This window comes from Halichoeres trimaculatus, unplaced genomic scaffold (genome assembly GCF_033239565.1).
Source record: "Halichoeres trimaculatus isolate MK-OKI-2021-1 unplaced genomic scaffold, fHalTri1.1 fHalTri1_scaffold_5, whole genome shotgun sequence".
Classification (NCBI taxonomy): Eukaryota; Metazoa; Chordata; class Actinopteri; order Labriformes; family Labridae; genus Halichoeres; species Halichoeres trimaculatus.
In genome coordinates, this window is record NW_027437183.1 from 17,480,737 (window position 1) to 17,499,038 (window position 18,302).

At 38.3% G+C, this 18,302-nt stretch overlaps 2 protein-coding genes across 3 annotated transcripts; both read right to left on the reverse strand.

Annotated features, from left to right (window-relative positions):
* Positions 1–6: 6 nt before the first annotated feature.
* rbm19 (RNA binding motif protein 19) lies at positions 7–6,760 on the reverse strand. The gene is made up of 24 exons (XM_074670002.1): positions 6,595–6,760; positions 6,320–6,502; positions 6,101–6,214; positions 5,928–5,969; positions 5,345–5,561; positions 4,703–4,962; positions 4,553–4,612; positions 4,377–4,455; positions 4,160–4,231; positions 3,811–4,020; positions 3,596–3,726; positions 3,353–3,480; positions 3,121–3,217; positions 2,580–2,690; positions 2,181–2,381; positions 2,019–2,088; positions 1,780–1,925; positions 1,623–1,683; positions 1,343–1,422; positions 1,191–1,246; positions 744–860; positions 543–648; positions 319–439; positions 7–227 (listed from the first exon to the last, which is right to left on the reverse strand). Exons 1-24 carry the CDS (start codon positions 6,628–6,630, stop codon positions 145–147), a joined length of 2,781 nt encoding a protein of 926 aa, XP_074526103.1. The 5' UTR covers positions 6,631–6,760; the 3' UTR covers positions 7–144.
* Positions 6,761–9,162: 2,402 nt separating this feature from the next.
* On the reverse strand, positions 9,163–15,595 carry slc2a11b (solute carrier family 2 member 11b). 2 transcript variants are annotated; one of them, XM_074670005.1, is made up of 12 exons: positions 15,476–15,595; positions 13,638–13,736; positions 13,221–13,381; positions 13,017–13,141; positions 12,786–12,915; positions 12,552–12,700; positions 12,039–12,226; positions 11,805–11,915; positions 11,251–11,352; positions 9,836–9,911; positions 9,609–9,736; positions 9,163–9,476 (listed from the first exon to the last, which is right to left on the reverse strand). In XM_074670005.1, exons 1-12 carry the CDS (start codon positions 15,512–15,514, stop codon positions 9,282–9,284), a joined length of 1,503 nt encoding a protein of 500 aa, XP_074526106.1. In that variant the 5' UTR covers positions 15,515–15,595; the 3' UTR covers positions 9,163–9,281. The 2 variants fall into 2 exon arrangements, with proteins under 2 accessions (XP_074526106.1, XP_074526105.1); XM_074670004.1 differs by lacking the exon at positions 15,476–15,595 and adding an exon at positions 13,835–13,928.
* Between the last annotated feature and the right edge of the window lie 2,707 nt (positions 15,596–18,302).

An 18,302-nucleotide genomic window follows, 5' to 3' on the forward strand; every position in this document is an offset into this window, starting at 1 on the left:
ATCCCTTAATACAAAATGTGAATGTGATGTTGACATCTAATGTAACAAAACATACAGAAAGAAATCCAGGTTTTAAATGAAAAAAAAAACCCAAATCTGAATTTTACAGAAAAACATAGGAACTTTATAACCTAGAGAAAAAACTTAGTCTTCCACAACGGTGTCAGTTTCCATTGTCTCCAGAATTCCCCCCAAAACCTCAGCTTTTCTCTTCTTTTTGTTGACCACTGGCATTTGAAGAAACGAAAGAAATAACTCATTAATAAACAGCAGTGAAGTTTGTATTTCTGTATGCTACTACAAAACAACTGGTTTTACCATGAAAATGTTCTGCTGTTTTCCGTCTCAATGTCTCCACCGTTTCCTCAGAATCAGCCCACTCCAGTACAAGGCGTCTCCCATACAGATGGGTGCTGTGGCACAGTGCAGCAAATGCTTTCTAAGGGGGGGAGGGATATGACAGGATTAAACAAGGTGCTGTGCTGTTAATTTAGAACAAGAAGTAGTTAAAGACATAGCTTAAACTTTGCCTGTGCACATACCTTAGCTTCTTGTTTGGTAAGAAAGTCAATAAAGCCAAAGCCTCTGTGATTTCCTGAGCCAGCTGCTTTTTTTGGGAGACGAACTGTCTTTAGCTCTCCAAACGTGCTGTAAAAATGGAGCAAGGACACTGATCATTAAATGCTGTTAATTTTCACTCAACACTCAAAGTAAAAACAACTGTATGTATGTATGACAGCTACCAGAAAAGTTCCCGAATTTCCCTGACAGTGGCCTGGAAGGGAACGTTTCGCACAAGGATCTTGGTACCAGTCTGTTTCTTCTCTACTTGCTTCTTCTTCCGTGACACCTCAGGAGTTCTGTACATGTGGGGGAAAAATCAGTCATTACATTTTGTTAATAAACATTTTTGATACAAGATCTGCCCAACTCACCCTAACCTGGTAACTTTTTTAATTTTGAAACTTAGATTTATTTTTGTTTCAAGAATTCAATCTGTTAATCAACATTACAGCTGCTATAGATGCTAACACATCCAACTCTTGCTTCCTGTACCTGGCATATTACAATGTAAATATGGTGTGATTACTTAATAACTGACTGTCCTCATCTCATATCTGATTGGATGTGGAATCCCACGCCTTCACCACAGTCATAGTTCATTACAATCCCTCCCATGCACCTCTTACCTTGTGGCTCTCTCAGAAATCTTCAGCTCTAACTGGTGATCATCCACACTACAGTGCTGGTGGAGGTTTGAGACAAAGAGCACACATGAGCACAGACTTGCATTCTGTCGAGAAAAGCTGCAATTTTTCAGCAAGAGTGATGGAAGTAATACCTGGAGCTGCCTCAGAGCTTTCTGTGCTGCCTCTGCTGTCTGATACTGGACAAAACCGTAGCCCATTGACAACAGCTTTCCTGGAAAAAAAAACAAGGTCACATGGACTTTATTGATAGTTCAGAAATAAATAATAAAAAAGCTATTTTTGCAGAGAGAGAATTCTAATATTCCCCCAACAGATGCCCTAGGTCTGGTTTATTTTGAGATCTTGTTTCTGTATAAAGAATAAAGGGGATGCATTATATGCACGAAAAATCCCTCTTTAAATCTTTCATACCTGTTTTATCTTTCTTCTTAGAGATGGAGCAGGATTGGACTTTGCCGCATTTTGAAAATGTCTGTAACAAATAAAGAAAAATGAATCTTCTGTAACATCAAACTTAAATGAACAGGCATTAAAAATTGACAGGGTTTTTATTAGGAAATCAACCTACCTCTTGTAGTTTCTCCTCTGTAGTGCTAAAATTAAGGTTTTTGACAAAAAGTGTGGAACCAGGAGCGGACTCCTCTTCATCTTCTTCATCTTCCTCACTGGCTTCCTCTCTCTTCTCCTCTTTCACAGCATCCTCTTTTTCTGACACTTTGTGAACAAATTAAATGTGTTGACACTTCAAGAATGATCCATTTAATACCTTAAATTTTCAAAACTTAGTAAAAACAAGGGGACACGTACCTGGTTCTGGTTTGCCTGCTACAAACACTCCCACAGGTGCCCACTCCAAATACAGTGGAACGTGTTGAAACTAGAGTTTGGAGAAAAGTTAAAGTCTTAAAAGAGATTTATCTCAAACAATTTATGCCTGTATGGATGAAACTGGTAAAAGGTTGTACACACCTTGCTGTAAGCGAGGCGAGTGAAGGCTCGTTTTGCCTCAGTTGGTTCCAGGAATTCAATGATGGCGGTGAGTCCAGAGGGCGGCAGCAGCACACGACCCAAAGAGCCATGGGGCGAAAAAAGTTCTTCCAACTCTGAGGCCGTCACTCCAGCCGGAAGGTTTTTCACTAGGATCACAGATTTACTTCTTGCAGCTGCCGCCTGAGAAACAAGACAAGGGAAAATAACACATGCAGGAAGTGACCCTTACTAAGGTAATTGGTTAAAATGCACAGGGAGGAGTTTAGAGAATATTACCCATGAGAGAAGGTTCAAGGTTTCTCTATCATCCTCATTTGTTTCAGTCAGCAGTAACATACAAACAAAACTGTAAGGATGACTAATTAGTATTAGATTTACCTGACTGAAGGAATCCAGACTGACACCATTGTCCAGTAAAAACTGTCGAGTTTCCTGAACAATCTGTGTCTCCCCAAGAGCCATACGTACTGCAACACTGCCCTTTGACTCCTGCAGAGGAAAGAAATGACCAGACACAAAACTGAAAAATTTAATTTTGAACTTATTTACAAACATTTGGATATGAAATACTACAGATGAAAAGGGACAGATGCCATGTTGTGCAAGTAACTTCAAGTAAGCACACATCTCTTGTGAATCTGTTTGTTTATTTTTCTGCAAATGTCTTGTATTTCGCCAACTTACCACGACAAAATCCAATGAAAGGTTACAAATCCCAAAGGGAATGACCAATATAATTTTGTGTAGTTTGCAAAGCCACTTTGAGATTTCATTAATCTTTTGCAAAAATCATCTTAAGGTCGTATTTGTATTTGTTTACCAGGGTTTCATCAGAGCTGTGCTCTCAGTTTTATGTCTCCCTATCCCATAAAAAAAAAAAAAACAGAACAGGAGAATAAAAGAAGGCCATGTTACTCACATGGTCCAGGACTTGGCTTTTTGTTGTGTTGTATTTTTCAGCTATAGCATCTGCCACTGCACTTGTGCCCAGGAAAAGGGTGTTCCAGTTGTGAGAGCTAAAAGCAAACACCTGATTAATAATTTGGATAATTCATGAAATCCTTAAACACAGATAAAAAGTTATTTATTCTTATTGGTGTATGTTAAGAAAACAAAAACTAATATGCAATGTCTAAAATGATTGTTTATACCTGGAACTTGAAGCTTTGTTTTTAGCATCCTTTTGTCGTTTGTATGAAGAAGAGCCAGGGCCACCCGCATCCAAAGACTCTGTCTTGTCTTTTTTCACTGTAGAGGGGAGCAGATGAAGCATCCTTCCCTGAAAACACAAGCAGACAAAGGTTTTTCATCTGCCTTAAAATAAAAATTAAGTAGTGTTGCTAAGTAATTGATCAATTATTGTTCATTTATTGGAGAGATTCAAGATTAAAAACCTGAAATATGTGTCCATCCAGCTGAGCCAGAGCTGTCACAGCATTCTCTGGTATCATGTACGTTACAAAAGCAAATCCTTTGGGTTTCTTTGTGAGATTGTCAATCGGGAAGAGCACTTCTGATAAAGGACCTGTAAAGACAGTTAAGGTTAAAAAAAAAATTAAAATCAAGGCTTTGCTCTTTTGTTTCTGCAGGTCAGGGTTTACTCATTTACCATGTTTAGAGAATAGCTCTGTTATCTCCTCCTCGCTGCAGGTGTAAGGAAGGTTTCTGATGAAGAGTCGACCTGACTCTGCAACATCCTCTTCCTCTTCATCCTCTTTAAGCTTCCTGGTGAAGCTTCTATCTATTTCTTTGCTCTTCTTATCTCTTTTTGCCCAACCTGCTGAGGCATCTACACGAAATACTTCAATATAACGCCCACCTGAGAGCACAAGGGAGGACATTTTTCATGGTCAGCCAGGAGTTTTATTCTTCAGCTTTAAACAAGATTCTATCACAAAACAAAAACACAGATAATGATCAGCACAAATAAACATGTCATATACAATAATATCCTTCACCTATGTAATCCTTATTCTTCTTTAAGGCTTTTTCCACCTGTTCCTCAGAATGTAAGTCCACATACACATAACCTGAAAAACACACAAGACATCTATTTCATATACTTATCAGTATACAGTCAAAATGAGCTGTCTTCTTGTAGTGCATCATCCAAGTGTTGTATTTTAAGATGAGAACAATAAGATAAATGTACAAGACAAACTTGCAGCAACACACCTGTTCTATTTCCACTTTCATTCTTCCCAATCCTGATGGCTGCAGGCTTCAGAGGGGTCATAAACTCCCGAATTTGTTGCTGTTGATGTCACATGAAATTTGTCTTGTTGTAGAAGTTAAAAGAGACAGAAAATCTTCATTACATCTCTGAAATCAGGAGACGCCATTTCACTCACCTCTTTAACATTGAATGGAGCTCCTCTGAGCTTCACTGTGAACTCTGTCACTGGCTCCATCTGAAAAGAGCAATCAAACTCTAAGAGCTGAAATCAAGTGTGCTGTATTTATCTGTAATGTTAAACATTTCAAACCCTCTGAAAACTCACCTCTTGTTTGACAGTTTTCTTTGCTTGGTTCTGTTTCTTTTCCTCAGAAAGAACAGCAGTTTTGTCTCTTTCCCCACTTTCATAAGCGCTGTCTGTGAGGTGCATAGGAGCACAATATTCATCTTCATCTTCACCATCACCATCTTCATCATCATCTTCCCCTTCTTCATGTTCCTCCATGGTGTGATCTGTTTGTGCCACTTTTGAGCGCAGGTAGTCCATATCTGACAATCCTGACTTCAGTGCTTCTTTTGTGGCACCTAAAAAGGAACAATATACTCCCATCAATACTCAAAACTGTAGCACATGTTTTCCAGAAATACAGATTTTTTTATACATTTCTTTCCAAACATTTATCAAGAATCTCTCAGCTCAAATTTTCTTAGTTTCTGTCATCAACATTTTCCCCGACACAGTAACAGAAGATTTATAGTTACTCAGATGACCTAGAAGCTGGACTGAACCCGATGCTTCCTCTTAAGTTGGTCTGTTCAGTTTAATACTTTTAGTTTTTTTTTTTCATTTGTTTATTTTGCTAAGAAGTTATCCTACAATGTCATACCAAGTGTTAACCTGCAATTAACTCAGAGAAGTAAAACAAAGAATTAAGGATTCAACTGGGCGGAGATCAGTGCTACCAACCTTCATCTTCATCAGGGTCCTCTTCCTCCTCTTCCTCTGACTCATCTGAATCAAAGTTGAGGTAATCATCTGAAGCAGGTTTCTTCTTGCCCTGAGTCTTTGTTTGTCGGCTGTCAGGATCAGCCATTTGCTGCATGCTGTCGTTCCCCCAGGTTGGTGCTTGGCTACGATTTTGATGTACTGAAAGAAACTCTTTGAAGCCCTGATCCTCTTCCAGCTGCTCACAAGATACACACAACACATACGCACACACACAAACAAACAAAAAAAGATGCCACATGTACAGCAAATTTTAGAAGACTGAAAAAGATAATTTAGGTTGTTTAATGGTGTTATTATTATTATCATTATAATAACTGTGATGATTATTATTATTGTTACTGCTGTGAGTATAATTACACATTTTACACATTAGGTTAAAACAAAAAGACAACACATATTCTGTTACTGATGGTGGCATTTCTGTGTATTGAAACCAGAGGTGTATAAATTCTGGCAGTTCAAAATTAATTCTGATCAATAATAAGTTGAGTTTTGTCAGCATCAGCACACAACCAAAGCTCCTGTTGACAAATATACTCACATTTCCAAGAGAGCTGGTGGTTTCCTTTTTCTGTTCCTTTTTCTTGGCACAAGCACACGGAGAAATATAAAATATTATTTCGAAAAAGTGACAGAAGTGATAAAAGTTAAGTGCATACATACTTTTTTCCAAGACCTAATACCGTTTAAGTAGTTTGGGTCTGCAACATTTACCTTTTTACTGTCAGTGTCTGCAGGAGCAGAGGGTTTGCTAGGGCCTGAGCTCTGGGTATGTTTGCTCCAGGCTTTTGCTTTTGTTGGATCTCCAAAAGCCTTGCACATCTCCACCTAGAGTAAGTGACAACCATATATTAAGAAACGCAAGAATGAAAACAGCCAAACAGTGATAGTGTCAAAACCAGCATTACAAGCGAGGTCAGTGCCGAGCTTTACCGTTACTCTCGACGTGTCCACGAAGCTCTTGTTGAAATGCTTCAGAGCCTTATTCGCATCTTCTTCGTCTTTAAAGCCAACAAACCCAAACTTTCGAAACTTCCCGTCCTTAGTAAACTTTAAGGAGCAGTCTGTCACGGTGCCAAAGGCGGCGAACATAGACCTGAACCTTTCCTCCTTCATCTGCACACAAACATGACAGAATTACACTTTCACCGGGACTGATATAAAGAAATACTACCGTCATTTTGTTCACAAATAAACAGTTCACTTACCCCGTTAGGGAGGTTTTTAACAATGAGCCTCGACATAGTCTTTTCTAGATTTTAAAACAAAAAATTGACTTAATCTTACAATCTGAATAAATGTCAACAAACACGCATGCACCATTCCCTAGCTCGCCATCTTGAATAGGCGGAGCCTTCTTCTTCTTCTTCGTTTTCTGGACATTTCGGCAGTTTAGACACATCTTAGCGTATTACTGCCCTCTATTGGTAGACATAGACGTCAGACTGAACCGACCACACATCCTGAACACATCACAACCATTTAAAATTCTTCAACACAATCTTCAGAAACAGTAAGAGCATTTGAGCCTGTTCCTGTGGTAAACGTTGCAATTCTTCATTTTCCAGATGGTACAAAAATCCGTAAATATGCTTGGCCCCGTAAAAGCTGACGCATAAATAGCCAGAAAATTCTAATTTTTTGGAACTAAGATGTTTATTAACCCTTTTAAATGTGCATTCTTTTAATGCAAAAAATATTTATTTAATAAAAAAGAGTAACAGTTTGAATGTCATTATCATCCCAACTTCTTAGCAATGATTCTCTTGTCATAAAAGTAGATGATTTCATGGGAGCAGCCATTTTGAAATAAGCCAAAACACAACTTCAGCTGCAGATTTTGACATTGTAAACCGTTTTTTTTAGTAACCTTTATCATGTTAGTTAGTGATACAGAGTTCTTTGACATTCATGTATCAAATGTAACGTGTGGCATTTGGGTTAGAAACTGTATAGCGTTTATCATTATGCTGACAAGAACAGAAATAGTAACACTTCCTGATGTTTCTTCTTTTTTATTGAGAGATTTTTAACAATAGCTCATCTACCTTCACCTCTCACATACTTCCTGCTGTCAAAAACCAAAATAATTGCCCCAGTTTTCACATTTTTTAATGTTTTAATGAACACCAATAATGCATTTCTATCTGAGGCAGATTCTTATCTGTATATTGAACTTAGAAAGAAACATTTACCTCTAACATCACATCTCCAAATTTCCAACATCCACAAAGTAGACCATCTTCCAGGATCAGTATTTGCCCCATTGTAGCCTCTTGTCCTCTTCAACAAGCCCAGGTGGAATAGAAAGTTCTTAGAGGACAGCACTACACAGGACAAGACAAGGTAGGAAAACCATGCCAGTATTTAACATCATTACCCAGAGTGCATTAATGGCAACTATGCGTGAATTAATTTCTCTAAAGCTGGATTGTTTCTATGTATAACACACATTTGTAGAACACCAGTGTTATTTTAATAAGGTCATCGTGTCTTAATACACATCCGTTCCTTGTAGGGGTTCAACCCACTGGACATCTAAATACTTATTCATACAGAAACATAAAGCTGAATTACTGAGGTACATATACATGGAAGTTGACAGGCTGTAAATTGATGTGGTCATTTTATTACACGATTACATTTGTTCACCGCTAACATAATCTGAGAAGATAAGCTGCTTAAATCAAGTCTTGCATTAGGACTTAAACTTGAAGCCATGTCGTGTGCTGCAGTCACACGTTTGAGTTATTTCAACTCAACAACTGCCAAATATGATGTTCAGATACTGCAAAGTTTTGTCCAAGATTTGCAGCAAGATTGTACTTTGTCATTGAATGTAAAAAGCATAATTCCTCTGTCATGATAGGGTTTCTTAGATCAGCGTGTGAACAGTTAAAACACATGGGAACAGACCACACGTGGTTAATCTGGCCATGTGTGGTCTGTTCTCTGGACAAAGAAAAACTTCAGCATGTAGTAAAACTCTCACACATTCAAAAAAAAGTTTTTATACAATGGAAATTAAACCATGGATGAACAGCATTCCTGTAGGGAAAAATGAGGAGAATGTACCTCAGGTTGACACACCAGTACTGACTTTTTCTATGAGTTAATTTTTTAAATCAAAAGCTACAGGCAAAGGTAAGGTTTCCTGAAAGTTTGGATTCCTAGCAAAGGAAACGGATTTTATAGAAAATAAATATTATGATCCAAATTATTCATGGCTACCTTGCCAAATTTATGGGATAAGTAGCAGCTTAATAAAGGGGGAATCTGAGCCAAGTACTCACAAGCAGCAGGCAGCAGGATTACTATAATTTGGTTGGTTTTCTGTTCAAAGATGTATTTACCTTCTCTCATACAGATATCTGAAGAAAGAAAATGAGTAGATTTGCATTTTTCGTGGAACAGGCGACATTTCCTGAGCAACCTTAATGTGTTTTTTTGCATTACAATAAAAGCCCCATTGATATTTACTTAGGGAGGTGTGTTTTTACTGTCTGAACCCTGCTGATCTCCAGAACAGTAATCTAAGAAATCTTTGGCAATAAGCATCCCAGGATGCCACTAGCCCAGCAGTTTCAGTGAGGCTCCAGAAACATAGTTTTTGTGGGAGGAAAAAAAGAAACATCCTGTCTGAGAGATGTACAAACCAACATTTATTTTCACCAAAATATTACAGATTAAGATCAATTAAATGTATATTTGTAGGTGACCTAACAAGTCCTAATCATCACTATGACAGTATACTGAAGTTCAAGCAAGGCCCCATAACTTATAGCACCGTTATTATCATGCCACGTGTTCTAAAGTATATTACTGCTCTTTGTGATAAATGTATACTCTATATTACAGATAAAAATCTTAGCTCGAGTCACCCTGAGTCATCTCTTTAAATTGATGTTGATAACAGTATTGCTCCAGCTCCATCCACACCATTCGCCTTTTTGTTGTTGTTGGACTGGAAAGCATTCTCGATTTCCAGGAAGGTTTTGTTTTTGGTTTCAGGAACAGCAAGGCAAATGTATGTTGCCACTAAGGCACAGATGACCAAAAACACGAGGAAACAGTACTGCTGCAGCCCAATCTGTGGGAATGAAACATGACATCAGTCAGTATAACTCACCCAAAGATCCAGGCTTTGTTTCCTCTTTCAGAATTAAACCATAAACATGGAAACATAGACATGTGAATTTGGTAATTATTACAGGACATTTACCACAATGAAAGGAAAGGCCAGGCCGATGAAGAAGAAGCTGAACCAGTTGAGTGATCCTGAGATAATGTACGCTGCAGGCCGTGTGCTTTGTGTGAACAGTTCAGCCGTCAGGATGTTGGTCACACCACCTTCATGGAGGAGGAAACAACAAAAGATAAAACTGTTTTAACTGTTGTGCAGCTCAGTGGTTTGATAGTACTTTTAAAGCAACCAATTCACCAAGTTACCTGGTCCTAGGCCAAAACTCAGAATGAAAGCAAAAACACACGCCATGCTCAAGTAAGGGATTATTGGATTGGCCTCCTGTGAGGATGATGAGGAAACAGAAAAACAGGTTTAATCATTCTTATTGATGAAACTTATTTTCTGTATTCAAACTACAGTTAAAAAATTGGTTACCTCAGATCAAAAAGTTATCAAAAAGAGAGCATAATAATAGAACCGAAAAAAGAGGAGTACACCAAAACCCAACCATTATTCATTTACTACGGGGCAAAATAAAAAGTTGCTGCTGCAGAAAACCACACAGAAATGAAGAAATTATACCACAGAAGCTTTGTGAATTAAAATAAACTGGTGCATTTACCTCCAAGTTATCTATAAAAAACAGTAAATCAGATTGTAAAATATAAAGTAATAGTTTGGGGACAACAGATTGTATTTTGAACTCGGAGCACCCTCTTACTCAGTGCATTTAGGAAAACAAAGAGAGGCATCTTGTGGGAAACAATGTAATCTAAAAACCTCCAGAGCGTAGCATGTATAAGTCCATAACAGCCCTGTCTTCATGATATTAATCAAGCTTAACCTTTGGTTTCTTCTGTCTTTCAAAGACAGCATGTCAGTACCAAAGCACCTGAGGGGTGGCTGTTTGAGTCTCCTCTTATGGTATAAATGCCAACATTATCTAACATCTGTAAGCGAGCTCTGTAAAAGATCATACACTGGACTCAGAGATGAAGCTGGTGAATAGACTATTGTATCATCTGCATACAGATGCACTTTAGCTGAACGCACATCCTTCCTTATGTTGTCTTCAGTTCGATATCTCCATAAAGTCTGTCTTGTGACTGTCTGTTGGTCTTTAAACACACAATGGGTTCTGAAAAAGTCCACAACTCTCTATAGCCTCGACAATTACACCAACATACTGACTGCTTCGGTAAAAGTTTGGATAAAGAATAGAAGAAAAAATATGAATAAATATACCAGGTGTGTACACGCGTCCTCTACTGTGCAGCATCCAACAGAGTGATATTTACTGATGAAAACTATCTTGGATTTTCCCAGACAAAGAGGATACGTGAACTACAAGTAATCACTGGTTGACTATAAACATATGTTTTGGTCATGCCCACAAATAATACAATTGTTAAATAGTTTCTCCAAAACAGTAGTATCCCCCAAACTTGCTCACATTGAAATGTTTCCATGTAATGTTTTCATTCACCACTCTCCTCCTAGAGGACCTAATCTCTTTAAACGGGCTAATCCCTGCAGATTTGTTTATATCTTGTAGGTTTTGCCCACTGGGAGCATTAAGCATTTTCCTTAATTTTATGAAACAACTGAGTAAATGAGAGCATCATATCCTGCAAACAGTCAGCATGCTATGTGTCTCAGCTCTGGTTAAGTTATTCACCTGAAAAGTGAGAGTTAGTGTGATCAAAACGCAGCAGACACTCATCAGTGTGTATCCTCCAGCGATGAGTACTTTCCTTCCCAGACGGTCAATGAGCAGACCCTGTGAGACACACAGCATGTCACAAGATCAAGATGAACCTACGGGCAAACACTTGAGATGTTCTCTGACTTTTCATGGTGATGTTCAAGGTTTATCCTGCCTAATTCTACCCCACAGTTTCATGCTGTATGTCTCACCTGCATATTCACTGTATCACTCTTCTTTTCAAAAGCATTTGATTTACTAAATATACTACATTAAAAATTCTTAACACGTCTTAAATAAAAAAAAAAATTTTCTCTCTAAAAATGAAAAAATACTTTTTTTTTGTATTTCAGGGGTGCTCTTACTTTTCCAAACTTAACACTTTAACACTTAAAGTTTTTATCTGAAATGTCTCAAGGATATTGGACTTGTTTTTGTGAATCTATTCCCACTCAAGTTCTCTGCAGCGTATGGAAAGAACAAAAGCTTTAAGTGAAGCTGAAAGAAGTTAAGAGATGAATACATACACATGTTAAAGCGGTGACACATTCACAAGCACCAGTGCCAATCGTCACATATGGTATTTTTTCCGCAGGAATCCCAGCTTGTTTGAACAAGTAATCTGCATAGAAGTAAATCTACAGGAAAAAAAAGACAGACAGACCAGACAGCTTCTTAAATGATCTTATTTTAACCTGAGCTGTTTAACTCTTGTAGGATCAACACTGAAAGATCTGCAAATGTCAATGTCATGTACATACAGCATTAATGCCGTTCAGCTGTTGTGCAGCGTTGAGCAGCAAGATGGTGAGAAGCTGCCAGCGAATACTCCGATCAGTGAAGAGCTCCCAGGGTTTCTTTGCTTTGAAACCAACACAATTGTTCCTCTCCTTCTCTATTTCTTCCCATTCTCCAATACAGCCAGAGCTACCATGCAGCTGCTTCAGAGCTGCAGAGAGAGAGCACATGACTCTCTTGTTAATTGTGATTTCTTTCTGCATTCATCATTCATTTAATCTGATTGAACTGTGAGGTTTTTTAGATAATACCATCAAAAGGTTTACTGTAACAAATCAGTTTCTTTTCACTTTTCCAGCCTGTGATCCCATGCCTGAACTCACATGAAAATAAATTACTCTGAGTCTAGTGACCCCAGACAAAAGAGGTCTCCAAACCTCTGAACTTTTTGCTCAAATTGAATTAAACCAAAATTTCTTCATCAAATGATTGAATCTCAGCAATGTCAACATAGGAGGAAAAAACTGTTTATTTACCTTTTTTGCACCTGGCATCATCTCCTTTGTCAATGAGGAGGTAACGTGGGCTCTCAGGGAACCAGGGCAGGATGAGGAGCTGCATGATAGCTGGGACACATGTGGTAGCAAGCAGGAGATGCCACTGCTCTTCTCTGCCCAGAAGCTCCCTGTCAAATCACACAGAGAGGTTTTTTACTTTAGAAAGCATATTTGGAAATATAATATTCCACATGGTTTTGTGTCCAGCTTTACTTGAGGCCAATCACTTGTCCTGTCAAAATTCCACCAGTGATGAAAATTGAGGTCCCTGTTCCCATAGCACCACGGAGAGAAGTGGGGGCTATCTCCCCCAAATACAGAGGTTGAACACAAAGTCCAATCCCTATTTATGAAGAAAACACATAAAACAGAAAAATATATGTTATAGAATATATTAAAAAATGCTTCTTTACAGTTAAGGGGCAAAAGTTAATGCTGATATACCTGCGTTGATTCCACAGAGAAGACGTCCAACAATGAGTAATTCAAAGTATCCTGTTGGGTAGCTCAGACCCATGAACAGAGCAGCCAATATTGCAAATACGTTATTGGCCAACAGTGCCCCTTTCCTGAAGAAGACAGAGTAACATGTCAAGTTTTAGGATACAATGAACAAATAGAAAAGAGATGCTTTCTTATAGTCCATACCTCCCCAGCATCATAGACATTGTTCCACCGATTGTGACTCCAATGAGCCCCCCGACTGTAAACATAGACACAATAGTGGACCACAGCAGGGTGAGGACATGGTCGGATATGTCGGACTGGTAGCGCTCACTCCAGGTTTGGTTGATGAAATTATGCACGTACTGAGAAGGAGACATGGGAAAGCAGTATGCTCACCAAGAGGGCAAATAAACATGAGGTGCATACATTATCACCAGAAATCACCATGGAATGGATGTTAAATCTGTTAAAGTGATGGATAAGTTCATTCAGTTCATTCAGTGTTTCAACCAAGTTCACAGACATTCACAGACACATTCCATAAATACTCTACAGCTAACTTATATTAATGCATCATGTAGTCACTCATACACTGATAGTTGCCCTTTAGTTAGTTACCATTGTAGGTGCATTGATGACAGATACATTGTATCCATACTGAAAGGTTCCCCCTATACAAGCAGCACAAACAGCCAGCAGAAGTGATTTGTGTTGAAACTGCAATAAAGAAGAGAAACAGAGACAAACACATTTACACATAATACAAAACGCAGAAAAAAAGCAGCTCCCATCGTACTTCATCGTAATCTACATACCGTTGGTTGCTTTGTATCTTTGATTCCTTTAATAAGCAGCGGTTGATACTCGTCCATAAATTCTTTAGGCATTTTGAGGCGGATGTTTTGCTCAGAGTATGGTCCAAAAAAGTTTGTGCACTGAGACAGGTCTTTCCTTCATGTAAAGAGTTTGGTCTCAAGTGGAAACTTGAGTCAGACGAGAAGCCGCGTTTATCCTGAGGATGATACAATTGATCTGTTGTCATAAAGTGACCGCGTGGTGGAGAGAATCGACTGTACCGTGCATTTTATGATTTCATGGCATCAGATGTGAATCCAATCGCGAGATTCGTCTCGGTTGTATTTCTTCGAATGAAAAAAGGGAAAAGGGGATGAACTACAGCCAGGGGCAGCAGAGTAAAGGGTGGGAGTAAAGTCCTCATGTGAGAAGGGCTGGAAAGCTGCTACAAAGAATCGTAGTGTGTATGAGGGGGGGCCATACAGGATGTATACATGCAGGATCCAGGATTTTGTTCTACGCCCCTGACTTACAGCCATCCAGACACGTGGAGGATGTGCAGGATAAAAAGGTCAGAAGACTGTACATTTCTTGAATGAAGATATAAATAGCCTCTCAAAGGAAAAGATAGAGAGCCGGAAGACTGACTTCAGACTGTAGATTCAGTGGATATCTGTGGTCATTCAGTATCTTTTATACATTAAGAAATCATTTTCAAATAAACTCCAAATGTCCCTGAAGCACAATACAGTAACACACAACTGAATGATTCAGTCTGGCTGTTGACTTCTCCTATGTCTCAAAGTCATAGAGCGCAGACACTGAGGGGATGGGAACGTCAGAGTAAAACTACATTTAAACAAATGAAGATGGACAAATGATCATAACAAGCGAAAAAGTACTCCATATTTCTATTAAACTTAATTTATGCCAGGATTACAGATGTTTGTATATGCAAGAGGAATTATTTTGTTAATAAGGGATTTACAAACATTGAATAAATCTGTTTAAAAGATCAAGTTTATGAATCAACAATATTTAGTCAGGACCACATACAAAGGATCAACACAAAGGCCCTTCATAAAACTGGAAAACCTAGACTTGCACCAATAAAACGTTTTGATAGATCTAGCAAAAATAAGATATATATATAGATCCTAGATTTTTTTCTTTTTTTGATAAATTTCTAAAAATGATTGAGTCAAACAAGTTACACCTTTCACAGAGGATGCCTCTCAAACAGCAGCAAGAGGTGGAGGAGGAGATACAGCAGCAAGCCCCTTTCCATGCAGACACCAAATTTAGATATATTTACCTTCCTTTTCTTCACATTCTCTTGTGTGACGGATGTTTTGATTTAAGCAAAGGTATCATCCTTCAATAATTGGAAGAAAATAGAAAGTAGAAAAGAAACTTAAAGCACCTGTTGTGCAAATTTCTGCTCTCTATGTCAAACCTCAAACAGCTCTCCATACATAGACTTGTCGCGGGCTGACCCAAGATCAAAATGATTATGCATATGTGGACAAATAGACTCATATTCGCAATTTGGCTTCAGTTCAAAAATGGGTCACGAGGAAAGCACACTTTTCCATCTAAGCCTCCTCAGGTGCTGCATGGTTAGAATGAAAAATTAGCTCAGTGGGTCGATTCTTACTCACCCATTCTTTCATCCCCCCACATCCAGTCTTGAGTTTCATTTTGGATGATGCCTCAAAAGCAAGTGTGAAACAACTTTGGATAACGGATGCTCCACTTCGGACTCCACACTTACATAAAGAGCCCCTGTTGTCAGGTGCAGCATATGATCTTGAGAGAGGCGGGGGCGTCTGACTCAGTAATGTCTCAAACACATTCCTCGCCCCTGGGGTGGCCCATTAAAAGGAATGCTGAGTCAAGTTCACAAATAATACTTTTTCTTTCCAGAAAAGCAAAAGTGGCTCAACAGTAACAGTTGGATTGATTCAGAGGAGATTTTTATGCCTACTTTTCGTCATAGCAATTTAAGATGATAACCCCTCTCTTTTTGAAGCACGGTCCCACTGTGAACCAGCGAAAATCAACAGAGGACAGCAGGGTCAGACCCATACAAAAGCAGAGGACTATACTTTTCTGTTGCACCAACAAACCCTTTGTTCAAGATGTCAAGAGTCTAACAAGTCTGACGGTATTATAATTGGATTTCTAAACATATGGATAGTTTCTCTAAAGTGCCACTTAATATGAAGTCTGTGGTCTTTGCCTTTAAATAATGAAGTTACATCGCAACATGCAAATGACTGTACTTTAGTCAATGATAAAACTTTTGTTTTATTTCACATAACAGTTCCACTGAATCCACTGAATATCAGCCCATAATCTCTGTGAGGCTTTCCAAAGGCATGCTGTTCTGCACGAGTTGAGAATTTTACTGCCATAAACTTTTAATCCTGCATCAGCCTCAGAGATTTTGAGAACAGTGGGAATTTGAGCCCTGCAGTGAAAATCTTTCTTGTACATACAAGTTAAACATGTTTCTTCCCTATTATAAGAGGTTTCATAGCTGGATAGACAGGCAACAATAGTGTGAAGTGCTGATGTCATCCTCAGACTGAGCATGATGCTCAAACAGCAGACCAAAACGCTCATGTGATGGCTGTTTTGGCAATCTGGGAACACATGTGATTCAAAGCTGGAAGCCCTGTGCCTGATAAAACCCACTGGGATGTTTGGACCACCATACTAATTAACAGTCAGAATCCTGTCCAAAGTATAGGTGCACAGTTATGTTTAGGTCCACAACTAAACCAAACAACAGGTGGCAGAGGATAGGCTTTATTCTTACGTGATGATTGTAAAAAAAAAACCTACAAACACTGTTATGGCAAAAGAAGTGTTGCACTTTCTTTCATGTGCTAATTAACTCTGCATGCCTTCGCTTGCTTGCTCTCAGATCTCTTTTCATCCAAACTCTGGATTTCACTTGTCTTTGTGTTTCCCTTTTTATTTAATGTATACACTCCTTTTTTTCCGGTATGAACAAAAAACCAAAGGTCTTAAAGAGAAGCTGTGCAGATGTGTTTGACAGTGAGTTAAGTGCTGTTTTAACAAAACTGGGAAGTTACTTTCCACTCCACTGGGCACTTCATGACGCAAAATGAGAAAAGCTTTCCAAAGTCATGTAAAAAGAATAAAAACCATTTGGGCTTTGGGGTTGGCTTTTTACTGTAATCTAAGGATTGCTGAAGTTAATCCCTCTTTTGTGGTTCTGACTCTAAATTCCTAAAATAAAAAGCTTTCATGGTAAAAGGGGTTGGCAGTGCCTCAAATGGCAATAATATTAATATTTCAAAAGAAACAATAACATAAGAGAAAAATTTGCAAAAAAGAATACACAAACAAAAATGGACACAAAAAATAAAGAATAAAACAACAAAGAGAGCATGAAAACAAATAAGAGAAAACAAACATGCTTTTCATGCTTTCTTTTTTGTGTTAGTATTCTCAGTATTAGTTGCTGTGTTTTCTTGCAGTGATTGTGGTTTGCATTTCAGGGCCACTGTACAACTTAGAGAGGTACACAAGGTGAACCACACTACCTAAAAAACACATGTCCAAAAATTTGGGGGAATTTAGGGTAGGCTTCATGTTTTCTTTTCTGTTTATCTGTAAATTAATCTCTGTATTGGCTCAGCATCACTTTTGACAAAAGAGCAATAAAAGTAGAAAATGAAGGGGCCATATTGGTCTCTGAGTACAAAACGATTGTTTCACTGACAAAGCATAAAAAACCCATGACAAGTTAAAAGGCAGGGCTGTAGTTTAGCCTTTGACGTATAGGAACAGTTGGTTTCATATTAAGCATGTAGTGAATTGTGGCTTACAGTAAGAAATATTTCACATTTTATACAGAGTGTTTCATTGTGTCTAAGCGGAATTTGCCTATTTCACTGGTTGATTGTCCAGTAAATACTTTGGCTATAGGTTCAAGATTTATTCCACAAACAGTAGCCTATGGACTAAAACCCTGCAATGTGTGCCTGAAACCCCCCATGTCAGAGAAGTGTGTGACAGTGGCCTCACTGAACTGCTGTGGCTCCTGCTGTGAAGTGTACACAACATCAGGGGCGCTGTGAAACTGTTATTTATGTCACAGCTCAAACAATTCAGCATGTTTGGGAGAAGTGTGCTTGAATTTTCACATTTCCAACTACTATACCTTTTAAAATATTTAAAATTTGCATATTTTTTGGAGCGTTAAATTGAACAGAAGATTTCTGCAGTTCAGCTGAAAACTCAAACTTTATTTATAGAGCATATTTAAAACAAATGAAGTTGACCAAAGTGCTGTACAGATTAAAAGCAGCACAAATAACAAGATACAACACTGAGATACACAAAAAAATAAAACTGCTTTAACTTTGAGGTTCTACAGATTCTACATACTTACACTTACAGACTTCATTTAAGGTTTAAAATGTTAAAAAGAGCTCTTCACAATTTAACTTG

Bases quoted from the DNA above. Each gene is read 5' to 3' on its own strand.
- rbm19 (XM_074670002.1), bottom strand. From the start codon at position 6,630: ATGTCGAGGCTCATTGTTAAAAACCTCCCTAACGGG. The intron at 5,970-6,100 runs GTAAATGTTGCA...GCTTGTGCCAAG, and splicing joins CAGACACTGACAGTAAAAAG to AAAAAGGAACAGAAAAAGGA. The intron at 228-318 runs GTAAAACCAGTT...TTCAAATGCCAG, and splicing joins AACAGCAGAACATTTTCATG to TGGTCAACAAAAAGAAGAGA.
- slc2a11b (XM_074670004.1), bottom strand. From the start codon at position 13,906: ATGCCTAAAGAATTTATGGACGAGTATCAACCGCTGCTTATTAAAGGA. The intron at 9,912-11,250 runs GTGAATAACTTA...TCATCCTCACAG, and splicing joins CACTAACTCTCACTTTTCAG to GAGGCCAATCCAATAATCCC. The intron at 9,477-9,608 runs GTAAATGTCCTG...TCATTCCCACAG, and splicing joins TGGCCTTTCCTTTCATTGTG to ATTGGGCTGCAGCAGTACTG.